Here is a 27812-nt window from a genome sequence, read left to right as displayed (position 1 = left end):
ACATCTCCTCAGAGGCTTCTTGAAGGAGGCTGAATGTGGGGCTCAGTGGGGCCTGTGTCTGAGGAAGAGACCACAAATAGAAAACAGTGAGAGGCAGAGGCAGGTAGATCTTTGTGGTTTGAGGACAGCCTGGTCTACAGAGAGAGTTCCAAGACAGCCAGGGCTACACAGAGGAAACCCTGTCTTGGGAAGGGAAAAAAAACAAAAAAAAAAAAAAGAAAAAAAAAAAAGAAAAAAAAAAAGGAAACAGGTGATTGCAAAAGAGAGTGTTGTTTAGATTTTAATTTTGTTTATTTTACTTATATAACTTATAAATGATTATATTTATTTTTATATGTGTGGGTGTTGACATTGTGTATGTGAGAGCAGGTGCCTATAGAGGTCAAAGGAGGGATGCTTTCCCTGGTTGCTCTCCTCAGGTCAGGTTGGCTGAAGACAAGGAAGGGTGGATCTGGAATCTCATCCTGGGCCTGCCAGATGGGATTAGGAATACAGTGGACAAGGGAAGGGAAAGGACTCCTTTCTGGGTGTTCTGACTTCTGTCTCCTGCTCTCTTCCACCCAGGAATTTTAACATAACTGTACCCCACTTCAGAGGAACTTCACTGAAAATATTGCTATGATGGCTGGTGACCCAGGCTTTAGCCTAGCCTCCTTGTGCCCTGCTGTGTAAGCAAAGTCCTAGGATGGGGATTCCCTCTCCCATACTCCCTGCTGCAGCGGCAAGCTTGGATGCTAAGCCTAGAGGCTCCTCTTCAAGGGCAGACATCTGTGAATAAGAAATAGCACCAAAGCCAGGTAGCACTTGCACACACCTTCAATCCCAGCCCTGGCAGAGGCAGGTGAATCTCCAAGTTCAAGGCTAGCCTGGTCTACATAGAGAATTCCAAGTTAGTCAGGGATGCATAGAGACAACTGTGTGTCACTGTGGGAATGTGTGGAAGAGATCATGGTGCTGAATGGAAGGCAGGTGATGCAGAAGTCAGGCATGTGCTTCGGACAATCAACTCTTGTAAGAACTGACTCATTATCCCACAAGAACCCAATAAGAACTTCCTTAACTCTCTTCAGAGACCAAAGACCTCTCCCTAGGCCCTCTTAAAGGAGCCACTAACCTCCCAACATGCCCACACCAAGTACCAAATCTCTAGCTCAGAACAAACCATGGGGACCAAAGGTGAGTGGTTGTGGGGAGGGTACTGTGGTGGGAGACAAAAGAGGGAGCATGGAGGGACATGAGGCCCAGTGTTACAGGTGGGGAGAGACCACATTACTCTTTGTGTGAGACAAAGTCCCACTGTGTAGCCCTGATTGGCCTGGAACTTACTATTTAGACCATACTGGCCTCAGACTCACAGAGATCTGCCTATCTCTGCCTCCTGAGTACTGAATTAAATGTGTGTACAACCACACTCAGTTATACAGTTCTGTTTTTACTGGATGGAGTCCTGGTTCCACAGGTTTATTGTGGACCCAGATGTGGTATGATCTCAACCTCTCCTGCAGGGGGCACTGAAGTGCTACCAGGGTAAGAGAGGGGCTGCCAAAGGCCCTTGATGTTAGAGGAGCAGCCTTCCTTGCTGCTCCTTCCTTGTGGTTTAGCTCAGACTTGCTTCCAGAGAGAAATGTACACAAAGAAAGGCCAGGTCACCCACTAAGCTTGGGGATGAGTCCAGGAAGGCGGGACATGGCTGAGGCCCGAGTCTGCAGTGGAGGGGCCTTGGCCAAGGGCCCAGCCAGGCCAGCCTAACTTTGGGACTTCAGTGCCTATGGCCTTAGGATGTCCCTTGACTGAACAGGGGGTCCTCTTTGCAACAATCCCTAACACAAAGACCCAGAGCTGATCCTGGGACCAGTTCCCACAGCCTGGCCCTGAATGGGTCAATCTGGGCTAGCAGTAGGGAGGGGAAGACTGCCTTGCAGAAGGTTGGGGAGGAAGCAGGGAGCTCACTGGATGAGAGGACAGTGAACTCTAACTGGGAAGATGCTAAGTGGAGGTCAGTGGCCGGGCAGCCAGGGTCTGGCTCTTGAAATACAAGGCAGCCCAGGGCAACATCTGTTTCCATTCCCAGCCAGGAGTGGAGCCAGTGGGGCTTAACTGGGGAAGATTTACCCGCCCCTGCCCCATCTCTCATCTCTCCCTCCTCACCCCTGCTCCCCTGCTGCCTTTGCTGAACACAGCAAGGAAGCCACAGTGGTAAGGCACCGCTCCAGGGTACCTCATGGGGCTGATGTGTTAGAGCTCCATCTTTCAGCTCTCAGCTTAGAGAGGTTAGAGGCTAGCAGGAGGTCACACAGCGATGTGCTTGGTCACAAGGCCTGAGTTCCCAACTGCCAGCTGCTAACATGTTTGAATGTCTCTTCACATCTGAAGGAAAGGGGCTGGGATGTGCCACATAAACTTGACACGGTAGCACACACCTGCAACCTCAGGAGATGGAGGCAGGAGGATCAGAAGTTCCAGGTCTAGTGAGATGGCTCCATTGGTAAAGGTGCTTTCTGCCAAGACTGATGGCCTGAGTCTACTCCATGAGACCCACATGGTGAACTCCAAACCCATGCCATGGTGCCCCTCTCCAAAATTAAGTAAGTGTCATTTTAAAGAAAGTTCAAAGGTCATCCTCAGCTATATAGGGAGTTTGAGTCCAGCCTGGGGCTGCATGAGATCCTTTCTCAAAAAGAACTGTTTCTAAAAGAAAAAAAAAAAAAAAAAGGATGTGATGTAGCTTTGGTTGAAACTGGTCTTTTATCAATGCACAGAGTTGGGGGATGTTGTTAGTGTATTTTTAATACAGGAAGGGCTCCCAGTGGCAAGCCAGCCTCGATCTGGCAAAACAATGGCTCTGTATGGTACCACCCAACCACTTGGTGACACCCAGCCAAGGGCTGTGGTCCCCTGCCTGCATCCTCTCTGCCCTCCCATGCTCCAGGCCCTTGAACTCTGGATCTGAGATCTTCTTGGCCTGTCTCCCCACAAGCCCAGCCCTCACGAAGCCTCCTGGGGCCTCTGGCTCCAGCCCCACATCTCAAGTGCCTTGATCTCCTGCAGTCACACAGCACAACAGTTCTAAGCACAGGCTCTGATCCCTGTCTGGTCCCTCACTCTGCCTCTCTGCTGGGTCCTCTTCCCAGTTCTTGACCCTCAACCTCCTCTGCAGAATGGAGACTGCAGAGTGGCTGCCTACCTGGCATTGTCACTACAGTAACTGTGAGACTAGTACTCTCCCTCTGAGACACAACCTAATTTTGTAGCTCTAGCTGCTGGTTAACTTGTAATCCTCCTGCCTCAGCCTCCCAGAGGCTGGGAAGAGACAGTTGTGTGCCACCATGCCTAGCTTTAAATGAGTGACTCTTCTTATCACACCAGGTGTTACCCTGAGATAAGAGGCTGGTCCTTGAGCAGAGTGGGGGCTGATCAAATGGGAGGCCATTGTCCAAGCCCTCAGAACAGGGCCTGACATTGGTATGTTTATCTGAACTGCGGGTTAATATCTGAGTCCTCTACTTGGTCTTAAGCCCCAGAGGCACAGAGGTGGGTGGAGCTTAGGACACTCTCCCTGGTGTTCTTGGTAGATAGTAGGGTAGATAGTCAAAGGCTTGAATGAGTGAATGAATAAGTGAATGAATGAACGAATGAACTCCACGCCTCCTATGCCCTTGTGTTTCTCTGTCTGAAAGTCATTCACACTGTAGTATGAGGTTATGAATCAGGGCTACTTTTGCCTGGTCTGATTGGCATGCTTGACACTTCTGTCTCCCTGGAAGACTGTGACCCTTAGTGATCTCTGTGTCCTCTACCTCCTGACCAGGAGTCCCCAAGCACAGCACTCTGTTTTCAAGGTGCAATTTTTCTCCTTTTTCTGAGAGAGGGAAGCCCTTGATAGATACAACCTCCAGGGCTTCCTGGAGAAAGCCTCACCCCCAAGTCTTCAGGGAGGTACACCAAAGGTCACAGGAGGACATCCCACCAGGCTGGGGTAAAGTTCAGGTTACCTGTGTCACATAAACTGGAAAGGCCTCTGCAGCTTGGGATATTCTGAGTGGTGGCAGGAAGCTGGGGAGGGGCTGGCCCTGATCTCATGCTGGGACCACTCCCTGCTGGAAGCTTCCAGTGGCTGTCATCCTGCAGCCACATCAAATCCCTGATCAAAAGAGGAACTGGCTCCCCAGGCAGATTTGCTCTGTTTGCTTCTAAGGCCTTTTTCCTTCCACACAATGCACTCCCAGCCCAGCATCTCTTCAAGTGCCTTCACTCCAGTGGTTCTGTCCCCTGAGCAGTCCCCTTCTTGTCCAGAAGCCTCTGCAGGGTCCTTTTGTATCATACTATTGTGAAGGCTTAACTGGGAGTCATAGTTCGGAGCCTCTGAATGCCACTGTGGGACTAGTGACTCAACCTAAGAGTATTTATTGAGCACCTAATGTATGTCTGGTCCTTCAGTACATTGTAGCTTAGTCATACCTTGGGGCTTCGGACTGCAGGCCTCGCTTTGGGGACTACCCATCACTAAATCTGGGGGACATGAAGAATCTTTGTGGTTGAGAGGATTCAGTTTACCTAACAGCCAGCACTTGCTGGGTACAGGACAGGTGCTAGGAGCAGCTGGAGGAGATTCAGACACGGTCTTGGTGAGCCCAGGTTCCAGGTGGGATCCCTACCTCCTCTCCCCAGTGTGACAAATGGCCACATGTTGAGCAGCTTGTGGCAACATGGTCCAGCTGCCTCACTGCACCAGTGCTCAGTTCTGGATGTTGGCAGTGGGTAGAGGGGGTCCCAAATCTTCTCTTTGCTCCCCTTTAGTTTTCAAATGCTTGGCCACTAGACACAGAGAGCTTGTTACTAGAACAATGACCCACTGCATTCAGTCTTGGAATTCAGAACAGTGGCCTGATGTGGAGGAGGGAGTCATGCAGGCGGGCTCACAGTGAGATCAAGGTTTGGAGCAGGCCTACGTGAGAAAAGGCCAGTGTTAGAGGTCGATGAGATGTCACAGAGTGACTGACTTTCCTAGTAGCTGTGTCTAACCATACAAGGAAATGGCCTGGGGGGTGGGGTGGGGGGTCAGACACAGTCGTGGTTCCGTTTGAGCCAGTGGAGCAGTTTTCAGTGTAATCACAATCAAATGTCAAGGAAATACTCACTTCCCACCAGTTCTCAAAGTGCTTGCTCTGGGGCCATTGTGGGAGCTGAGGTGAATGACTTGGCTGGTGAAATGCTTCCCTTGCAGGCAAAAGGACCTGAGTTTGATCCCCAGGACACATACAAAGAGGAGGGTGTGGTTGTGTGTGCTCATAACCCCAGCACTGAGGAAACCAAGACAGAAAGGTCCCTAGTGTTCACTGGCTGGCCAGCCCAGACATCTTGAAGAATTCTCAGCCAGTGAAGAACTATCTAAAAAACGAAGTGAATGGCCACTGCCTGAGGAAGGTAAGTGAGTTTGTCCTCAGGCCTACAAACACCACACAGGCACACACACACACACACACACACACACACACACACACACACACACGAAAGCATGTATGCACACATTGTGTTTGGCACATGGCATCTGCTTTATATTTAGGACTGTTCTCATTTGGAGCTGCCATGTGGCACATGTTTAGTGATCCTGTGACTGTGTAATGGATGGCACAGGTGAAGAAAAATGGGAAGGTGACCCCAGCTGCACCTGCATCCAGCACAGCAGGGTCAGCAGTATTCACCTACTGCCTTAGGCATCATCTCTGTGATATCAGAGTGACCAAAGGGGCCAAGAAGAAGAAGCAGAGGAAAAGCCCACCAGGTGGAGCTGGATATCTAGTTCAGAAGACAGAGGGCCAGCACTCCAATCAGTGTAGACGTGCCCAATAGCAGCGGTGGTGTGAAAGGCCCTATCAGGAGCCACACTGGGAAAGCAGGGGGTCCTGGCAGAGAGGGAGTGCTGTGATAGGGGCCTGCTGGGGGGAAAAGCCCTCCTGGTGGGGAACTAGGAGACCTGGCACAGCACAGACAGAGGAAGGTCAGGAGGGCATCCCAGAGCATCACCCCAGCTCAGGCAGAAGCCAGGCCACCCACAGAGAGACCCAGGAACTGGGCCAAGAGCCTGCTGTCCAAGAATGTAGTATAGGCACATGTGGAGAAGGGGAATGGGGGCTGGGAACCGCTTTAAGGGAGGTGCCGCTGGTGGTGGGTGGGAGGGTGCACCCATCTTCATGGGTGCCCATCCTGCTGGTGCCACCCTGCCTCACAGGATGCACCCCAGGGCTCTCACATAGTGGCAGACCTGAGGCGTGTGTGTGGTGTCCTGGGGCCCCCTACCCCCTGCAAGTGCCACTGGGGCTGCAGGGAGGTCTGACCTCTCTCTCTTTAGAGGAGCCCTCAGGAGGTCCGCTGGGGCTGGGGTCACACCTTCAGCCCACACCATTGCCTGCCTGCTGTCAGAGCAAACATGGAACCTCCTTCTACCTCTGTGCCCCCTTCTGAGAAGTGGACATCCAAACTGCATCTACCTTTGCATGCACAGACAGGCTGGTGGTGACGGGCTAGGTGCTGTGTGAATGGTTCAGCATCAGGACCCTCAGCGCAGGTGGATGAAGGCACTTTGCTGTGCTGTTCTACTCTGTCCCAGAGTCACATCACAGCAGGAACCCAGAGATAAGAGCATGATCTGCCTCCCGACACCAGGGCCACAGGCGCCTGTGGTCTTCTGCCCCCTCCCTGCAGCACCCCCAAAAGCATCTCCTGGGGCAGACAGTCACCAGCCGTACTGAGAGCAGCCCCAGCCAGCAACCCAGCCCAGCCCAGCCCAACCCAGCCCAGCCTGAGGCAGCAACAGCATGCTGGTTAGAGAGGAGTGGCAGGCCCCTCCCGGCCACGTCTCTGCTGGTACCCCCTCCTCCCTCTGCCCAGCCATTTGAGCTGAGCTGTCCAGCTTGCAGCAACCCTCATCACTGAAGCTACAGGGTGGGCTGAAAATAACCTGAGGACCAGCCATCACCCAGGGCGCAGGTGCTGGGGTGAGGACCCGGGATCCCTGGGGCACGGTGTGGAGCACCAAGCCTGAAGCAGGCAAAGCACTTCTGTCCCTCTCTCAGGCCCCACCCAGGCTAGCGTCCCTCCTCCCTGTTAACCCCTTTTGCCTCCTTTCCTGGGCCTGCGGAGGTCACTTGGTCACTCGTGCTGGAGGAAACCCTGTCACCAGCCTCGGGATGGGCCACTGCCGCAGGAAGGTCCTTTGGGCTCTGGGCTTCCTGCTGCTGCTGGGCGCCAGCTCTGCCCAGGGTACCTGGGAGGCGATGGTGCCGGCCAGGCTGGCGGAGAAGTCCCGCGTAAGTGCTGGAATGGGTGGAGGGGCCTCTGTGGGTGGGAGGTGGCCCAGGGGACACAGGTCCTCAGATGCTATGGTTTCTCGGCAGGGTGGGCGTCTCCTCTATCTGAGCTGCATCCGGTGGTGGGCAGAGGGGACTCAGTGCCCTCCAAGGACACTCTTCTGCCAGCAAGGGGGGCAAGAGACGTGTCTGCCCACGGGAGACTTTGCTTTTGAAGCTTAACTGAAGCATCCTTCTTCCTGGAAAGCAGAGTCTAGTGAGCATTTGGTGTGTCCCCCCACACTCCTCCCTCTCCCCACTCTCGTGTCTGAAGCCTGGCCAGGACGCCTTACTCAAGGAGGAACCACTTAGTGGAAAGTATGCTGACAGAGCTCTATATGGCAAACCTGTAGGTACAAGATGAGGAGACCTGCTCTCCCTTTGAGAGTGAAGCAGGCGGCCTGGGGACAAATGACAGCGATACCTGGGAAGGTTCTGAGAAGAAAGTCAATGAGAAGCAGACCCAGTGGGACCCTATGGCGGAGTCTAAGTCAGGGCTTGTGACTTTAGTCAAGTTGTTTGACCTCTCTGGATACCAGCAGTCTCCTCTGCAAAAGACAGGGTGATGTGTTCTTCTCAGTAAACGTGAACATTTTGTTGTTGTGTGTGTGTGACATGCACATATGTGTATTTACAGGTGTGTGCAAAGCATGTGCATGCACATACATGTATGTGCAAGTGCCTGTGGAGGCTGGCAGTTGGTGTCAGCTGTTTGCCCCGATCACTCCATTTTGTTTACTGAGGCAAGGTCTCCCACTGAACCCAGAGTTCCCTGGGTGGACTAGTCTAGCTGGTCAGCTGGGACTGAGCATCCTGACTGTCTCTCAAGTCCTTGGGTTACAAGTGCCTGCCACCCCTGCCAGCTTTTACATGCATTCTGGATATTGCAACTCCAGCCCCACACTTGCATGGCATCCACTGAGGCATCTCCCCAGCTCTGCTGTTTGGCAGGCACTGTCCTGGGTGGGGGATGTGTCTGCCAGCGGTCTGCCTAGGGTGTCTACACAGCAGTGTGGGCAGCAGAACATGAATGAGAGGAAGGAAGCCCTGGGGTGTGTTAGCTTTGGAGCACTAAGGACAGACAGATAATGAGGAAAGGGCTGGGGTGGGTGTGAGGTGGGCACCCTCCAAGGGAGCACAGATCAAGGGTATAGAGCACCTGCAGTGACATTTCACACACCTGGGCAGAAGTGGAACTGGTGCACAGAAAGGGCTCAGGACTCGGAATGGCTGGTGTGTCTGTCTCACAGGCTTCAAATCAAAGAATGGGAAAGTGCCATGCATGCCTCCTGGGGCTGGGGCTGCTGAACTCCCTGCCAGGTTCCTGCCATCAAGTCAGCACCTGGAACATTCTTGTGCATGACTTGAAAACAAGTGCAATGAGGACAAAAGAGTGAGTTTGTTTAGCCCTGCCCAGGAGCAACAGGAAGGGCTTCCTAGGGTTGGGGACATTCAACCTGGGGCTTTGAAGGGCAAATAGGAGTTTGCCAGATCAAGAAGCATGAAGCTGGGATATTAATCTGTACCTTGCCTGAGCTGGGCTGGCTGGATGTTCTTGGCAAGAGACAGGAAGTCGCAGGAGGGGAGTCAGAGAGTGAAGTAGTTGGAGATGAAGTTCATATGAGCATGTAACTGCCAAAGGCTTCCTGGAAGAGGTGGATACCCTGAAGGGGGCCTGAGGAAGGATTAAGAATTAGGAGGAGGGGTGGGGCGAGCATTCCTGGCAGCTCAGTATAAACTGAAGCTCAGAGGCCAGAGGCCATCTAGAGGAGGGTTGGGTGGAAGGAGGGCCAGAGGGAGGAGGTGAACTGTAAGGAAAAGGTCTTTTCTGCTTCCCCCAGGCCCAGCTCTTTGTGTCTTGTTCTGCCATTGGACACAATCCCTGGGCTTTGCATTATTGCCCCACACTGCTGCTCAGTCACAGGTGACAGAATGAAAGAAAGTGGGTGGAGAGAGCACACCTTGGGGGAGGCCAGGCTGTGACTCAGAGGCTAGGCTTAGAAATCCTCATGCATAGAGAGCTGTGCAGCCTTGGGCCGATTGCTGGCCCTCTCTGGGTCTCAAGCCATCCTTTAACCTGAAGATAACTAAGAGAGATGCAGCCCACATGTGCTTAGCAGTAAGATGTGACTGTAGCCTTACTCCCCTCACGCAGCTTGGTGCTGTGGGCTGGTCAGAGCTGGGGCCCCATCCATAGGTATTTGGAGCAGATGTAGCCGTAAGTGGAGCCACTTTCATTGAGGACAGTTAAATGTTAACTCCAGTATATCTACCATGGATAATGTATTATAGTCTGGTCTGGAATGCTCCCTAAAGACTCGCGTGTTGAAGGTCTGGTTCCTAACACGGTAGTGTTGAGAGAAGGGGGCTGTGAGAGGTGATTGACAGGTCAGAGCTCTGAGGACTGGATGGGTTAGTGGGTTAGTCTCCAAATGGGCATATTCCTGGATGGACAGTTAGGACACAAGGATGTCCTGAGAACTTTAGGGGGTGGGGCCTGGTGGAGGAAGTAGCTCACTGGGGTCACAAATTTGAAGGGATAATCAGTCCCTGCCCTTTCCTCTCTGTTGTCTCCCACTTCCTGGCTCTCTACTCCCGTTCTGCGATGATCTGCTTCTCAGGGCAGAGCATTCATAGTGAGACCAAGCGAACCTTTCCTTCTTCCAGTTGACTTACTCAGGGGTTTTATTACGGTGCCAGAATGCCATTAGCTCACATTCAGGAGGGGACACTCTGAAGGCTTGGTTGTTTTATCTTCCTCACTGCCCCTGAGACTTATATCTGTAAACTTGTGGGGGTTAATGAGGTGATACTGTTATTTCTCCTCTCCTCGTGGCCTGGAGTCAGCCCCGGCCACAGAGGGGAGATGGTTTTTAAACCCTGCCAGGCACAGCTGCCTACATCCCTTCCCTGGTTCCTCCCACAGTGGAGTGGCTTGTATCTGGGGACAGAGCAAGGCCTGTCCATTTCCTGAGTGACTCACAGTAGGGGACAGACAGGAACACTAATATAGTCTTCCCAAGTGAAGCCCTAAAGAAAACCTAGAGATGCCAGATGGTATTGGCTCATACCATTAATCCCAGCACTCAGGAGGCAGAGGCAGGTTGATTTCTAAGTTCGAGGCCAGCTGGTCTACAGAGTGAGTTCCCTAGGGTTGTCATCTTTCTGAGCCTCAGTTTCCATGTCTGCAGTGGGGAGTACAACAGCATGTGCCTTGTGGGTTCAGCAAAAGATCAAGTTGGGGCTGGATCGGCAACTCAAAGGTTAAGAGCACTGAGTACTCTCCCAGAGGCTCTGGCTTCAAGTCCCAGCACCCTAATGGTGGTTCACTACTGAATAACTCCAGTTCCAAGGGATCAGACACCCTCTTCTGGCCTTTGCAGGTACCAAGCCACTCTGTGGTTCACAGACAGACATGTAGGTAAAATACCCACACACATAAAAATAAAAACTAGAAAGACCAGACCATGGCTCTGTGCCTGCACCACTCTGTGTACGTACACACACTCATGCATATGTTTGTGTATGTTTGCCTATGTGTGTATGTTTGAATGTATGTATGTGCAGGGATGTATTTGTAGATACTATGGGTGTATGTATGCTTGCATACATGTATATACATATATATGCACATATGCATGTGTATGTTTAGAGTATATAGTGTGTGTGTATGTGCGCGTGTGTGCGTGCGTGTGTGCTTGCGTGTGTGTGTGTGTGTGTGTGTGTGTGTGTGTGTGTGTGTGAAACCTGGAGCCCATGACAGCTGGAACTGTGGGCAATGACCATCTTTGTCCCCTTCCCAGAGGCCCTTACCCCAGAACCTCCCAGACATGTGTCATCTCTGCCTCTCCTCCCCACCCCCAGACCCCCCTTCTGTGCTTGCTCTCAGAGTATCTTGACGTACTCTTCACTCTGTTGTTCTTATCAGAAAGATTTGTTTATCTTTTTACTAGCTGCTTTTGTAGAAGACAAAAGAAGCAGAGGGTTTGCTCTAGGGTGGGTCTCACTTGCTTAGTGTCAGGGGAGGGTTAGCCCATGTCTGGAACTGGGCCAAGTGAAGACAGGGGCAGTGTTTGGGGGTCCAGCCCAGAACTCTTCAGACCCAGCTGAGAGCCCAGAGCATATAGGCTCAGGCAGAAGATGTCCATGTTACCCAGAGCATAAAAGAAGGCATGGAGAGCTTTAGAGAGGAGTCATATGTGCAGTTGATGAGATACTATCCAAGGCTGTCTTTGGAGCTCCCCTCTGGGAAGGGCCCCATGGCCTGCTGTGGAAGCCCAGCATATCCTCACACTGAGCCCCAGCGCTGTGGGCCAGGGAGGTGCTTATTTTTAGATCTCTGACGTCCAAATTCCAGAGGAAGGGCAAGTGGGGCTCTGAAGAAAGTTGGCTTTCTTCCTCTACCATGCAAACCAGACCTGAAGACATTTTTATTGGTCTAGCTATGAAGTCTCTAGAACATTCCAAAGAAGGGCAATGTTCTCTTGTGGAATGAAGGGGTGGAGAATATAGGGGAGGTGTGGGGTGAGGGCAACCTTGCAGGTGGGGTGCCAGCTCCCCAGATGGAGGTCACTCCACAGTTCTCTCTGATGGGGCAGCACTGATATTTACCCTCATAAGAATCTGAGAGCCCACAGCTAGAGGGTTGAGGACAGTCCACGAGCCATCTTCCTCCACCCATTGCTCGTCTGTGTGGACCTCTATTTTTCCATGAGCCCTGCCCACAGCACATGTATTGCCTTTCATTCATATTGTTTAAAATGTTTGAGTTGAGTTAAACCTTGCATGACATAAGACAATTTTTATTTTTACTTTTAACTTTTTGAAACAGGATCTTATGTTGCCCAGGCTGGACTCAAACTCCCTATGTCACTGAGGATAACCTTAAACTTCTCATCTTCCTGTCTCCACCTCCTGAGTGCTGGGGTCGCAGGCATGTGCACCACATCCAATGTATGTAGGGCCGGGGATTGAACCCTGCTTTTTTAAGCATGCTAGATGAGCACGGTACCAACTAAGCTTCACCCATGACCCCAGACAAACCATTGGTGTGTGGGAGTGTGTGTATGTGTATCTATGTGTGTGTGTCTTTTGTGTGTGTGTATGTGTATCTATGGGTGTGAGTATTGTGTGTGTGGCTGTGTGTGTATCTATGTGTGTGTGGTGTGTGTGTGTCTGTGTGTATCTGTGCATCTCTGTGTGTGTATCTATGTGCGTGTGTGTCTCTGTGTTTGTGTGTATGTGTGTATATCTATGTGTGTGTGTGTTTGTGTGTCTGTGTGTGAGTGTATGTACCTATGTGTGTGTGTTTGTGTGTATGTGTGTATCTATGTGTGTGTTTGTGTATATGTGTGTGTTTCTATGTGTGTGTGTATGTGTATATGTTTGTGTGTGTGTTTCTGCGTGGGTGTGTGTGTGTATTTATGTGTGTGTATATCTATGTGTGTGTGTGTGTGTATCTATGTGTGTGTTTGTGTGCATACACAGTTCTATGCAGTCACCAGTTCTCCCTGCTCCCAAAGTGCTTCCTTCCCTCCCTTTCCAAAGGAAACCCAGACCCAAGAAGCACTTGCTTTCATTCTCCCAGCAGCCACCCAAGGACTCTGTCTCTGTGGGTTCCCTGCTCTGGGTTTCCTTTTGTGCATGGCAGATTCGCTCTGCACACGATCTGCACATGATGTTGGCTGATTCTTGTCCTTCCCATAAGGCCCATGTGATGTTCCAACCTGCAGCTGACCCATCCCTTACTGCACCCGGCCTCTGGCTGTTGGAGACACTGACCTTGAACTTGCTGATTCTCCCTCTCAGGTCCAGTAAGACATATCCTTGGTTCATTTCCTGTGGATGGTATTGACCAAAAGAAAAGGCTTTGTTACCTGTACAGGTACCAGAATGTCTCTCCAGGCTATTGAGGCGCTTAGGGGAATCATTCTACTCAGGTCTGGCATGTGGGGCTGGGACATCGGAGTGGTAGTTTGGGGGACACCCTTAAGATATAATCCTGAGTGGGGGTGCAGATGAAGGCTGGGCCTCACAGGAAGGGGTGCCAAGGCCCTCATGAAAGATGCTGTCATTCTGGCTGAGCCTCTGGCTTCTGTGAGAGGTTTGACATGCTCCTGTTTCATTTCCAGCGGAATGGCAACATAGGCTGGAGAGAAGGGTGGGTTACAGCCACAAACAGGCCAGGAGTGAGCTGTTTCTAGAATGTGCCTGGATGAGGATGGCAGACACCTAACTGTATTCTGGACTGGGGCTGTTCCCCAGGACCCTGGAAGCTGGCATGTGTGTGAGATAAAAGACCCTCAGGGCCAGAGAGATCCAATCTGCCTCTGTCTCTGGAGAGCAGTATTAGCTCAAGCAAGATGCCTTTTCTAGTCGCAAGCCTCTGTTTCCCCATCTGTAAAGTGGGTTAATAATGCAGAGTGTGCTGTAGGCTCCTGAGTGAGATTAGAGCTTGACAAGCACTGCTTCAGGCCGCAACTGTGAATGAGATTGCCCAAGTTCTGAGTCTGGAGCTCTTTTGGGCGGTGACTGTGTGCCGCGGTTTTTTGACTGTGTGACAGCGCCAGCAAGAGAGCCTACTGGAGAGGGACAAGGCCACACCAAGCAATGGTCAGAGAGTGGTGTGAGCGCAGAAACCTGTCCCATTGCTGGAGTCCTTTTCCCGAATGCCCCTACCCCACATCTCCTAAGAACTCTGCCACCATGGGGTTGTCACAGTGAGGTTACCACATGCCCACCACACTGCTATTTGTGAATCTGTCTCTGAATGTCCTATGTGCCCAGCTGGACCAGAGCTCCTGGGGCCAGGGACACATTTTTCTTTCTCTTCTTTTCTTTTTTAAAGATGTTATGTCTATGGATGTTTTGCCTGTGTGCATGTCTGTGTATCCTGTGCATGCAGTACCCACAGAGGCCAGAAGAGGGTGTTGCATCCTCTGGAACTAGCGTTACAGACAGTTGTGAGCCAGCATGTGTGTGCTGGGAATCCAATCCTGGAGTTCTGTAAGAGCAGCCAGTGCTCTAACCACTGAACAATCTCTCCAACCTTCTTTTGAACCTGTCTTAGCATCACACTTCAGTCCATGGTGTTGGGGGTGCCCAGCCAATCACCCGCTGTGAGTGATGTGTGGGAGGGAGGCAGGAAGCCAGAAAGGGCATTGGTATGGGTTGCACAGAATGTTGTAGAGATGGGAAGGGAGGTCCCTGAACCCATAGAGTCAAACTTGGTAGAAGCAGTAGTGATCAGTACCAACTGGATTGAAGCATCAAGGCAGCCTCTGGAATATGACCCATGCACTAGCCCTATCTAGTCTTTAGAGTGTGGAGTCCTAGTAAGATACTGGCACACAGGAACACACACACACACACACACACACACACACACACACACACACACACATCCAAGAGTGACAGATGGGGTGTTGTATGTGAGCAGAGTACACAAATGACCATCCAGGCAGGTGGTAGATGGTAGATGGCTAGCGGGGGACAGCCTGGACATCTGGAGAAGGTACAGTAGGAAGACAGGAGGGAAGGGGGGAGGGAGAAGAGGGGGTTGGGGAGCCAGTCTTGGCCTGACCCTTGGGGCTGTCGAGCCTTTAATTTGGGACCAGGAGGGGCTACAGAGCATACCCTGTGTTTCTTTGAGTTCCTTAGAGTTTTTCTAAGTGTCACCTTGCAGGACATGGAATGTTCTTCAAAAGTATTTAATCAGGGCTCTCAGTTCTCAATCCCTAGGGAACATCTGTTGTCAGGAAGGAGTTCTAAGGTGCTTATTTTCACCCTGGGAAACAGGCTTGTGTTCCCATGGGACAACAGCGGCCAGTATAAAACTGATCTCTCCAGACCTCTCACTCAGGCTGCCCCTGACTAACTAATGAGACAGGAGGCCAGGGAGGTTAGAGAAGATGCTCGATGCTGACCCCAGGCACCATGGTGCCTGCACATGGGACCTACTGGGAAGAAAAGCCTGCTCCTCCCCTGATAGTACCCAGTGGCTCTCAGTTACCCTCTGAGGGGCCAGCATGGTTGTCATGGTGGATCAGGATTAGGGTTGGTGAAGCTGAACCCCATGAAGTTCCCTTAATCCTGTAGATGATGAGTTGTGGAGTGGAGGGTGAGGGGTTATGTCCCCTGCTGGTAGTTTCCAAGCAACTGGGACAGTGTATGAATGTGGGAGACAGACAGGGGCAGGATGCTGAAGACAGAAGACCCAGCGGTCAGAATCCCCACACAGGTCTCCCTTGAGTCTCTGGGGGCCTCTAGCTGCAGACCTCCTCTCCATATCCAGAGCACTCAGCAATGCTCTCTCATTTACTTACTTTTGTATGTGTTTGGGGGGTAGATATATGTATGCATGTTTCCGGGTAGACTTGTGTAGACGGGGATAGATGTGTGTGCATGTGTGGGTGCAAGTGTATGCACATGTATGACACCTCAGGTGTCCCTCAGGCTCTGTTCACCATGTTTTTGGCTTTTTTTTTTTTTGTTTGTTTGTTGGTTGGTTGGTTGGTTTTGGTTTTCTGATTTTTGAGACAGGGTTTTTCTGTGTATCCCTGACTGTTTGGGAACTCACTCTGTAGACCAGGCTGGCCTCAAACTCAGAGATTCACCTACCTCTGTCTCCCAAGTGCTGGGATTAAAGGGGTGTATCATCACTGCCTGGCTTTCACCTTGTTTTTTGAGACAGGGAACTCACAAAGTGGACTAGCCTGGCCTGTCTCTACCTCCCCAGCACTGGGAATACAAGCACTTTTTGGTAAGCCTGGGTATTTATAAGGATTCTGGGAATTGAATTCAGGTGCTTATGTTTGCAAGGCAAGCTCTTTACTGAGCCCTCTACCTTTCACAAATTGAATGAGCAATCTGTGCAAGCAAGAAGACAGATTCTCGAGTGAAGCAGGCTATAGCCAGAGGACCCCCATCTTGGCTGCCCCCACCCTGCCTGCTTTTGATTTTCCTGTGTGCCAGCTTTTTGGGCAGGAACCCAAAAGCCATTGCCTGCTTTGAAGCCAACTGGGGGTGGGGGTGGGGGAAATGCGGGCAGATTTATTCCCTGTGATCAGACTCCCCCAGCAGGACATCAGTAGTAGTGCATGGTGTTCTCAGCCTCAGAGATGGCAGCACAGAAAGGGTGTGTGGGTAAGGATTGTACCAGAAAGATCCATGCCTCTGCTAGTGAAAGAAGGCCACCCTCAGGAGGATATATAAGCTGAGAGCTAGAAGGTGATCCAGCCAGAAGATAGACGGAGCAGTCTTCCAGGCAAAAGACCAGTTTGTAGGAGTGGCCACCTTCCATCCAGGGACAAATGCCACACTGGACACTGTGCACATCTCACCGTATCTAGTCATCACAAACCCAAAGAAAGAGGAGATATGTTGTCCCCATATGGAGAAAGGTCACATAGCAGAATGCTAACTCCCAGGACCCAGATTTGAAGCCATCATGACTACAGAGCAGAACAGGATAAAACTAGATGAATCAGAGCACAGTTAAATACAGGGAAAGTACTGTTAATATTAATGATGGGCTTTTGATGCAAACAACCCTCTGACTTTTTTTTATTTGAACAAGGTAAGAAGTTTGGCACTGGGGTCTTTTGACTCCCTAACTGCTGTTAGACCCTTCCCTGTGCTAGACTTCTCTCATGCAGCCCAGCTGCTTTGAACACTCCACAGATGCCGTGAGGAAGATGCATGGCAGCCACAGCTGCTTGCTGCTGAAGCATAACTCGGCTCCAGCAAGCAGTGTCTTAGCCAGAACTGTTTTTGAACAGCTTGCACTGGACCGCTTGTCCACCACAAGCCTCAGTGAGCTCCAGCAGACATTTTCAACTAGAAAGGAAGCACTGGGCAGGTAGAGAAAGGAGGGTCAGAAGTTCAAGGTTGTTCTTAGCTAGAAGGCAAGTTCAAGGCCAACTGGGATACCTGAGACCCTGTATATAAGAAAAGAATTGGAAGAAATTCATAACTCAGTCACCAAGTGTGGATCACTGTTGCTATTTTGACTCCCTCCCCCCATTGCCATGCGTATACATACATAATACACTGAACACATATGTTCTGACTAATGTATATAAACACATAGTCATGACATGACTACATAAGTCACTTCACTTATATATTTTTAAATGTGCATGGGGATTTTGCCTGTTATGTCTGCATCATGTACATGCTAGTGCCCACAGAGGTCAAAAGATAAAATCATGTCCTTTGGAACTAGACTTACAGATGGTTGTGAGCTGCTGTGAGCATGCTGGGAATCAAATCCAGGTCTTCTGCAAGAGCCAGTGCTCTTAATCCCTGAGCTGTCTTTCCAGCCCCATGTCACTCCTTGTAGGTGTATAATCAGACTTTTTTTTTTTACATTTATTGTTTTGGTAGAAATAACATAGGGCTGTGGAGATAAAAGGACAATTTGTCAGGGTTGGCTCTCCTTCCACTATGCGGGTCCTGAGGATCAGACTAATCACCAGGCTTGACGGCAAGCACTTCTACCCTCTGAGCCATCTCACCAGCTGTCTTAGGGTTACTACTGCTGTGATGAAAGCCATAACCAAAGCAACTTGGAGAGGAGTGGGTTTATTTGGCTTACACTTCCATATTGCTGTCCATCATTGAAGGAAGTCAAGACAAGATCAAGCAGATCAGGAACCTGGAGACAGGAGCTGACACAGAGGGGTGCTGCTTACTGACTTCCTCCCCACAGCTTGCTCAGCCCGCTTTCTTAGAGCACCCAGGACCACCAGCCTGGGGATGGCACCATCCACCATGGGCTGGGCCCACCCCCATCAATCATTAATTAAGAACTGATCTACAGGCTTGCCTACAACTCCATCTTTCTCAACTGAGGTTTCCTCTTCTCGGGTGACTGTAGTTTGTGTCAAGTTGGCATAAATATAGCCAGCACATGAGCCCTGACAGTCAGATGGTTTGTGGCTATGACAATACTTGAGGAAATAATTAGAGTGTTGGAGGGTCAGTCCATAGTTGGCTGGCTCCATGGCTGTGGGCCTTGGCAAGAAGTACCCTGGTAGTAGGAATGTGAGGAAGAGGAGCTGCTTACATCATAACAGTCAGGAAGCTGGGGACAAGTAAGGACCAAATATCTCTTTCAAAGGCATAGGTCCATGACCTGCTCCCTCCAACTGCACCCTCCCTCCTAAAGTTTCCACCACTTTCCTTGAACAGCACCATCTGCTGCAGGTCAAGTGTTCTACACACAAGCTGTGGAGGGAAATCCAGTTCAGCGTCTTAAGTGGACAAATGTCGCTGGAGAGCTTGGGGAGGTGACTAGGTAATGATTAGATGAAAGTGACAGTTCAAACCAGGAGACAGGCAGAGCTGCCCCAGAAACCTATTCTATATTGACTTCTTATGTGTCTATCTGCATGTGTGAGTGTGCATGTCACCTGTGCATGCCACCTATGTGAGTGCCACTTGTGTATGTGCCGCCTGCATAAGTGCATATGCCACCTGTATGTGAGCATGTCACCTGAACATGTGTGCATGTCACCTGTGTGTATGTTCATTCTACCGAAGTGTGTGTATGTGCATGTATGTGTGTGTGAATGTTTGATGATCTGCCCTCCTCACATCCTGTTTCAAATTCCATCATGACACTGTGACCAGCATAGATTGTCTTGTTAGTGGGCTGCCTGGAGTGACCTGCCCGGGCCGGCCAGTCAGTGCCACCAGCAGCCTCACTGACTCCCCACACCAGGCATCTGCTTTGCCTGGCTCTGGATTAGTGTAACAAATGAGGGTGCACAAATGCTCTCCAGTGACCTTTTCACCTCCATGGTCGTGTGTGAGAGTTATCCAACATGTTTGTGACTACATCCTGTGTGCGATCATGAATTCTCAAAGCTCTAAACATGTGGATGGATTGCAAAAAAAAGTTTATACAGAAATATACATGTACAGTATCTGCATGTGTGTTTACATGTGCATCCATGTATGTGCAAACACATGTACAGGACAGCTAGCTCATAGGGGGTCCTGTAAACTGTTACTCCAGCACACACTCCGAAAATACCTCCCTTCCCTTCTTCCATCCCTCCCTTCCTTCATTCCTCCCTCCCTTCCTGAGCGATCTCTTTGGGGACTCACAGAGAAACAGCAAGTCAACCCAGAACTGCTCTATTCACCCATCCATCCTCACAGCAGATTCTGCCCAGATAACTGTTTTCCCAGGGAGGAAGCTAGGGCTGAGAGCCTAGGCTAATGCCCTTCCACTATGTCCCACAGACTGAAGAGGGTACACCAACAGGTCCCCGGCAGCCCCACGCAGACCGATGCCCACCACCCCCACGGACACTGCCTCCAGGTGCCTGCCAGGCCACACGATGCCAGGCCGACTCCGAGTGCCCCCGACACAGGCGCTGCTGCTACAATGGCTGTGCCTATGCCTGCCTGGAGGCTGTGCCACCTCCACCAGGTAAGTTGAGCTGGGGTCAGGTGGACCCAATGCTGGCCTGATGGAGAGAAGGAACTGAGCTGCCTGCTGCCCAGCCTGGGTGCTCATTTGGAGCCTTCAGCCACACCTCCACATGGAAAATACACATTCCAAGGACATCACACTTATAAAATTCCATCCTTTAAAAAGGGCTGCAGTTTGTGGGATGGCTCAGCCTATAAGGGAGTATGGGATAAAGGGGTCAGAGCACCTGCAACCAAGCCTGATGACCTGAGTTCAATCCCTGGAACCCATATGACACTCACCCAAGTTGTCATTTGACCTCCACGTGTGTGTGTGCGCCCCACCACACACACACACACTCTTTATATTCAGTGTGGGAATGTAGTTCAGCTGTTAAAGCCCTGGGTTTGATTCCCACCACTGAATAAACCAGGTGTGGTGGGTGGTACACACTTGTAATCCCAGCACTCAGGAGGTGGAGGCAGCAGGATTAGAAGTTCAAATTCATCCTCAAGAGTTCAAAGTCGGCCTGAACTACATGAGGCCCTGTCTTAAAAACTAATAGTAATAAAATCTAGATTGGGGACTTTTCTTTAAAATCCCTAGCCAATGCACTATGTCCCCAGCTGGGCAGCTCCTCTAGCTTTTCTTAGGCAGCCCTGATCTGATGCCTGGGTGCCCCTAACATTTTCCCTGGATACCTACAGGGTCACTTCTTCACAACCCTTAGACCCTCCTCTGAGAGGTGCTCTCTTGACAGCAGCCGCTCATCCAGGAGATCCTCCCTCCCCACTGTTACAGGCTGCAGAAGTCTGGGTTTACTGTTGTGTATACCTAGTGTCCCCTACTTGGAGTCAGCCCTGCAGGGCAGAGGGTAGGCTACTCTACTCCTTTCTGTATCCTAGTACTGTGGTCTCTGGACCATGCCAGGCACTCGGTGAACATGGATGTTTCATTTATTCATTTCTGGCATCAGGGGTGGTTATGTCAATTAATAATATTGGCAGTGATGACATCTGACTCAGGTCTCTCAGCCTTAGCACTTGGCCGTGGGGTTGGGGGACAGAAGGGTGAGGGTAGCCTGGATGCTGCAGGCCTGTAGCATGTCCCATGGGGCAGTGTGCTGGAACCATCCTCACCTCTTCTGTGGGTGACACACCTCTTCCTCAAGGCAGGTCACATTGAACTGCCCCTGGAAGGCTTCCATCTTACCCAGCTCTCTGTCAGTTCTAGATTGGCTGGTACAGCCCAAACCGCGATGGCTTGGTGGCAATGGCTGGCTGCTGGATGGTCCTGAGGAGGTGTTACAAGGTACCTGCCATGGGTCCCCAAGCCAGGGTTGGCCCTCCTTTTCACTGGCTTCCATGGGTCACAGGGATGCTAGCTGGGAACCCAGTCTGGTTTCTGTGGCCTGTGCAGAAAAACAGCAAGGCTCTACCCGAGAATGGGCCTCCATCTCAGTAGAGATGGAAGGGGGTCTGGGACCCCTAAAGTCTTAAAGGGCCTCATTGCCGACTATAGAGCCAGACTCTATGTGGATGGGCATGGAGGGCAGTTTCTTAAGTAGCCACATACAGACTTGAGGCCTGGGAGTTTGTAGAGGTAGGGCTGTACCTGTGTTCGTACAGCAGGACCTGTGGCTTTGCACTCCCTCATGTGGACTATGTCCATCAGGGTACGCCACACATGTTCGTGTGGATATAGTTGAATGTGGGTGTCTTTATATAAAGACATGTGCAAAAGCATGTATGTATGTGTTGATTGTGGCTGTGTTGTGTGTGCACATGTGGCTGTAGCTGTGAATGTGTGTTTTAGGGTTTGCCTGTATGTGTGTATTTGCACATTGCTCTTTGGTTGATGGTATGTTTAGGGTACTGTGACTGTGTACATGGGCACTGGGTGCTGGAGTCATCACACAGGTGGGAAGTAGTACCTCTGGGTGCACATGTATGTACAATCATGGCCTGGTGCCTGAGTGTACATGTGTGCACTGCGTGAGAGGCATAGACATGGTATTTGGGTGGGGCTGAAACTTGGCCTTTCTGGATGGGGAGCACTGCCTGCTCCCCAGGTCCACCACCTGAGACCTGGCCTGTGTCCCTCCACAGCAGAGGCATGCAGCACCACGGAGGATGGGGCAGAGCCACTACTCTGTCCCTCAGGCTATGAGTGCCACATCCTGCGCCCAGGAGACCCAGCCCAGGGTATACCCAACCATGGGCAGTGTGTCAAGCAGCGGCCACAAGCAGGTGAGCCCTTGCCCCCCTCTCACTGTCCTCCTGCCCCAATGCCTGTCGCCCTGAGCCTGGCCCAGAGTCCCTTAGCCTCACTTCCTGCTCCCTCTGTGTCCTGCTCCCTCCCTTCCACCCATAACCCCAGCTCTGTGTCTGCTACCTGGGTGACCTTGGTGTCAGTCTCTTCGTCTCTGAGCCTCAGTTTCCTCCCTGATTTTGCTCATTTGAGTCTATGATTTCTAAGACTAGTGTAAATCAAACCAGTTCATACCAGTTCTAGGGAGTCTGAACCCAGTTCAAATTTCCTGGGGGAAGCTGAGCATAGAGTGCAAGAGATCCAACAAGACCAGCAATGCCCAAGCCTGGGACAGAAGTGTGATGGAGACAGGAGTGCAGACTCGGAGCTTCAGAAACAGCTCACAGCCTGTTTCTTCTTTCCTGGGAGGCTTTGCTCTGTCTCCAGACTTTCATAGCCTCAATTGTTCTAGCTGTAATTACTGCAGGGGCAGGTTCTGAAGCTTGAGTTGGTGTCTGTGGGGTGCTTAGGTCACACCTGACACACAGCAGCTCCTAAGTGAGCGTGTGCCACCTCCAGCCCTGCTACAGTAAGAGGGAGGAATCAAGTCAGAAACCTGTCCCACCAGCTGCAAAGGGCATGTATGTACCTGAGCATACACCTGTGTGTTAATGCACCTGGGGGTGCTTGCAACTGTCTGTCCTTGCACCTGTGCATGCTTGCACCTTCGTGTGAATGCACCCATGTGTGAATGTACCAGTGTGTGCTTGCACCTGTGTGTGAATGTACCTGTATGTGAATGCACCTTCGTGTTCACACCTGCACATGCCCACATGTGCTGTGTGTGCCTCCTCTCCCACAGGAACACCTCCAGACTCCCAGGTGGAAGCACATCCTCCCAGCCTTGACCTCTGGGCTGTCACTTAGGGGTAATTGGTGGTAATTCTATCTCAGTTTGGAGTCATCTTGAAGTCCGTCACCTTCCTTTAGGGTAAAACTCTCAGCAGAGTATAAACACATGTGCCACAGTAACTGAGAGATACAGTTAAAACAAAAGACAAACAAGTTTTTTTCTGCTGCTTATTTAAAGTAATCTCAGGCTTACAGAAAAGCTGCAGGAACATTACTGGGGTCATCTCCAGGCCCAGCACTGTCAAAACATTCTTCTTCTCTTTCCCTCTTTCTCCATAAAAATGGACATATGTACTTATATACTTTCTTGGGCCATTTGAGAATTAATTGCTGGGGCTGGATAGATGGCTCAGTGAGTAAGAGCTCTCACCAAGCAAGCAACAGGACCTGGAAAAAAAAAAAAGGCTGAGTGTGACCAGGTGTGAAATCCCACCACTGAGGTGGATTAGGCAGAGTCCAGGGGATTGCTGACTGCCAGCCTAGCTCCAGGTTCAATGAAAGACCCGACTTCAAAGGAATGAGGTAGAAAATGAGAGGGCAGGATATCCAATGTTCTTCTATAGCTTCCAAGCACACACAGGCATGCATACATGCATATGCGCACACACACACACACACACATGCAACACACACACATATACACAAGCACACATACTTGCATACACACATATATACACATGCAAACCTATATGCATACACACATCTGCACGCACGCACGCGCACACACACACACATACACACACACACACACTCACATACACATTCTAAATTTCAGGCTCATGACCACTTTAAGGCATAGTCTTCCATGCTACCAGCTCTCCTGGGGTCAAAGGTTAGGACAGATTTATGGTTCAGGTAGTAGCTTCCAAACTTTTTGGTCTCAGGTCCCCTCTGACCCTCAAAATATTGTCAAAATATCTTCACAACACTGCAACTGGAAACCAACTAGCAGTGCCTAAAAGCTTTCTCTTCCCACTTGTTTTCCAGAAGGGCGGATCCTGCGACAGAAGCTTCACAGGGAATACCCAGGTAAGAGGGGAAGGCATTCTTTCTCTGCAGAAGACACACAGAAGGAAGGCAAGCATTTAAGTGACAAAGAAAATATTAAAGTTCAGGGCTGAGCTAGAGGACAAAATGGCAGTTGGGTTTGAGGAATAAAGCTGAGCCCTGTCATTATGATGTTGGGCAGGACAGATGTAAACCAAAGAGGGGCTCAGGGCAACCATGTCCTCACTGTAGGGCCAGAATTCTGGGGATGTCACAGTTATGTCTCTCCTACCCTCACTCAGAGAATTGTAGAAGATAATCCTTCATCCATCTTTCTAGTTGTTCATTTATCAGAGAATCCATACATAACATCCACTCATTCATCCACCTATCCATTCTTATATCCATTCACCCAGGCACCCATCCATCCATCTACCCACCCATCTATCCATCCATCCACCCATCTATCCATCCGTGCATTATCTATCCATTCATCTAATCCATTAATTTACCCATCCTCCCCTCCACTCTCCTATCCACCCACCCATGCACGCACCCATCCACCTCTCCATCCACCTATCAATCAATTTATCCATCCTCCCATCCAGTCTCTTATCCATCCACTCACCCACCCCATCCACCTCTCTTTCCATTCAGCCTTTTATCCATTCTTCCATCTATTCATTCATACATCCATTCTTCCTTGCATCCCTCTCTCTGATCTTCCTTTCTCATCCATGTGTCTACCCATTTTTCCATCCATCTATACTTTCTTCTACCCTATCTATTTTTACCTATCATTCTTTCATTCATCATTCATCTATCTGCCCACTCACTCCTCCATGAACCCACTACTCACCTACCCACTTATCCACCTGTCCATCACCATTCCATCCATGCACCGTGTCTTTATCAGGCACTGCTCACCACTCAGGGCTTGAGGCCCTGAGGCCAGGGCCGTGGCTCCATCTGTAAACACAATGAACCCAGTTCCTGTCACAGAGTAGCCCAGGCAGGAAATTAAATACTCATAAAGCCTATGTGGTTATTTCATGGTACCAGTGACAAAGTCTCTAGATGTCATATGCCAGATACCATGAGGACCCTTTAGACCAGAAGGGCTTTCTAAGGAGAGCAAGAAAACTCAGCCTATGGAATCTGGAGGCACTGGCAATGGAAGGGTGTGTGTGATGATCAGGGGGAGGTATAGCAGTCCTTGCGGCTGCTCAAAGGTAAAGAGAGCACTTAGTGTGTTTGAGGACTTGGACTCAGTCCCCAGTATGATAAGGATGGGCAGAGACACACAGGCTGGGGCCCTGCTGCGGTAAGGGGAGAGATGCATACATATGCAGACTGCCATGCTGTGCCAAGGCATCCATCCAGACTACCTCTGGCAGTCACGGAGGGACCAAGGTAGGAATTCTAGCAGAACCTCTATCCTAGCAGCTGTGTTTGTTGCAGAAGGTCACTCCAAGAATGTGGCAGAACCTGGAAAGAGACAACAGAGGCACTTTCAATAGAGCAAAGACTGGCAGGTAAGTAGAGGTGAGATGGTTGCTTGACAGTCATTGTCCCATGTTGTCCACATGAGGGCGACATCAGAATGTCACAATCCCTCCAAATTCCCAGTAGAGACCTGGCTGACTTGTCTCCCTCCTAGTCTGCTGCCTTCGCATCTCCGCTCCTAGGCCAGTGGTGCCTTCTGCGCTCCACAAATCTTGTCTTCTCCCCGATTCTGCCAGGCAGTACTGTATTAGGGAGCACCTCTCTGACTGCTGCGGTGCTGATACTCCTTGGCTGTGGCCTCTCCTGAGCTCAACTGCTCAGCAGTAGCCGGGGGTTTCTACTCTACACCACAGGGAACAAACCCCACAGGTGGAATTGACATCCTGTTAGAAGGGAGTCTAAACCAGCCACCTAGTAGATCAACAGGGAGGCCACAGATATACCAGGGACTGTGCGAGGAATGACTACCAGAGTGCGGGAGCTGCCTCCAATGAGGGTGAGGAAGGCCCCTGGGTAGGCAGGGGGCACTGAGCTCATAAGTGAAATCCAGGGGTAGAAGGGATAGCAGGCTGGAGGACAGGATGGTACCAGGTAGAGGGAAGTGATGACTGTGGTCCCCACGGTGTGGCACTTGAGCTGTGAGGAGACACCGTGAGGCTACTGAGGGGACAGGGATGTCAAGGAGGTTATCTGCCTAGGGGGCTGCCCAGCAAAACACCCATGCTGAAACATACAGAGGCTCAGTGTAGCAGCCACCGGAGGGTCTCCACCTTCAAACCCAAGAATCCACCCAGACTTCAGCAAGCTGACAAAGCAAATGGCATCCATGACAGCAGCAGTTCTACAGGGCTCATTGAAAAGGAAGCAGGCAGCTGGGGTGGTGGCAAAGGCCTTTAATCCCAGAACTCCCGAGGCAGAGGCAGGTGGAGGTGGATCTCTGTGAGTTCCAGGCCAGCCTGGTCTATAGAATGAGTTCCAGGACAGACTCCAAAGTTAGACAGACAGACAGACAGACAGACAGACAGACAGACAGACAGACAGACAGACAGACAGAGAAGAGAGAGAGAGAGAGACTCCAGGGTATCATGGGCTAAATCCCTGGTAGACTGTGGAGCAGTGATGCCAGCCTGTCTGCTGTTTGCAAATGACAGGAGCCAGGTTTGGCATGTGTCTGATAACATCCAAGCCTGCAGCTTTCATTAGGGTCTTCCAGCCTAGGCTCAGCATGGTCTTGAAGCATAGCTGAGGATGGGTAGAAGTTCAGACTCTGGGGCCAGTGGGGCCTAGCTGTAAATCTCAGCTCCCTACTGTGTAGCCTTAAGTGAAGGACTCAACTCTCCAAACCTGTTTTCCCCTCTCTAAAATGGGCATGATGGAAATAGATGATCAATAGCTAATGAAGGACCATGGAGACCTCTCAGGGACTTGAAGGTTTCACCTTTGCAGAAATACATCTTTCTGATGCTACAATGGGTCCAGGGCAGATGGAAATTTAAAAGGCCTGTGCTGTTTGTCCTGCCTACAATCCACTCATATGTCTCCTTGCCCCCTTTTTGCTTCCTTTACAGCCTTTGAGGAATCCTTCCTATGCTTTCCACATGCTAAGCCTTGGAAACAGGAAAAGAATTTGACCCTAGACATCACACCCATTTCCACAGAACAGAACTCCAGAGCTCCCAGGGACTCCTAACCCCAGCGTGGTAACTTGGGGGAAGCCCCTGACAAACTCTGAATGCAACCTTGGTAACACAAGCCTGCAGCTTCTAGGTGACTTTTGCAGATTTTGCCTGTGGAGGACATATATCCAACCTGATTGTTCCCAAAATAAACTGCCCAACACATAGTAGAAATGAACTCCTTTATCAGACTTGAGTCACAGCTGGGTTTTTTTTTCAATTTTTTATTTCATTTATTTATGTGTGTGTGCACACTTGTTGCAGGGGTTTCTATGACCACCACAGCCAGCAGAGTAAGGATCCTTGGGAGGCAAGAAAGTAGTTCAGTTCAACATGACTACGTAGCTGGTGTAGGCTCACACTTCAGGAGTGACTCCGAGTAGTTTATTTTAGGCATATTTAAGCACAGCACAACTTGGTGACAACTTTCCTGGTGACAATTAACAATAAAGCAAAGATGTCACTACATCAAAACTCTTTGTAAACTACATGTGGCATCTTCCATAAAGATGAGTTCTGAAGACTGAGGACATGTGACACCTTCCATGAAGATGGGTTCTATAGTTTGACAGGCAAACAGAAAAGCTTTGCAGAAGGATCTGGTGTGGCCTCAGCCACACAGATAGTGAAAAGGTCACCAAGGTATTAACCACATTGCCTCCTAGTCTTCTGGGTGGATAACAGGTTATGCATCCCTTCCTTTGAAAGAAC

At 50.5% G+C, this 27812-nt stretch overlaps 1 protein-coding gene across 2 annotated transcripts; it reads left to right on the top strand.

The window, feature by feature from the left end:
• The first annotated feature begins 7028 nt into the window (after positions 1-7028).
• Wfdc1 (WAP four-disulfide core domain 1) lies at positions 7029-27277 on the top strand. 2 transcript variants are annotated; one of them, XM_051201546.1, is made up of 7 exons: positions 7029-7307; positions 19599-19788; positions 20998-21081; positions 21879-22019; positions 23920-23961; positions 25381-25454; positions 26994-27276. In XM_051201546.1, exons 1-6 carry the CDS (start codon positions 7188-7190, stop codon positions 25437-25439), a joined length of 636 nt encoding a protein of 211 aa, XP_051057503.1. In that variant the 5' UTR covers positions 7029-7187; the 3' UTR covers positions 25440-25454; positions 26994-27276. The 2 variants fall into 2 exon arrangements, with proteins under 2 accessions (XP_051057503.1, XP_051057502.1); XM_051201545.1 differs by having other exon boundaries at positions 7052-7307; positions 25384-25454; positions 26994-27277.
• The last annotated feature ends 535 nt before the right edge of the window (positions 27278-27812 follow it).

This window comes from Phodopus roborovskii, unplaced genomic scaffold, assembly GCF_943737965.1.
Source record: "Phodopus roborovskii unplaced genomic scaffold, PHOROB, whole genome shotgun sequence".
NCBI classification, from domain to species: Eukaryota; Metazoa; Chordata; class Mammalia; order Rodentia; family Cricetidae; genus Phodopus; species Phodopus roborovskii.
The sequence above is the reverse complement of the archived record's forward strand: the minus strand, read 5'-3'. Positions and strand labels throughout refer to the sequence as shown.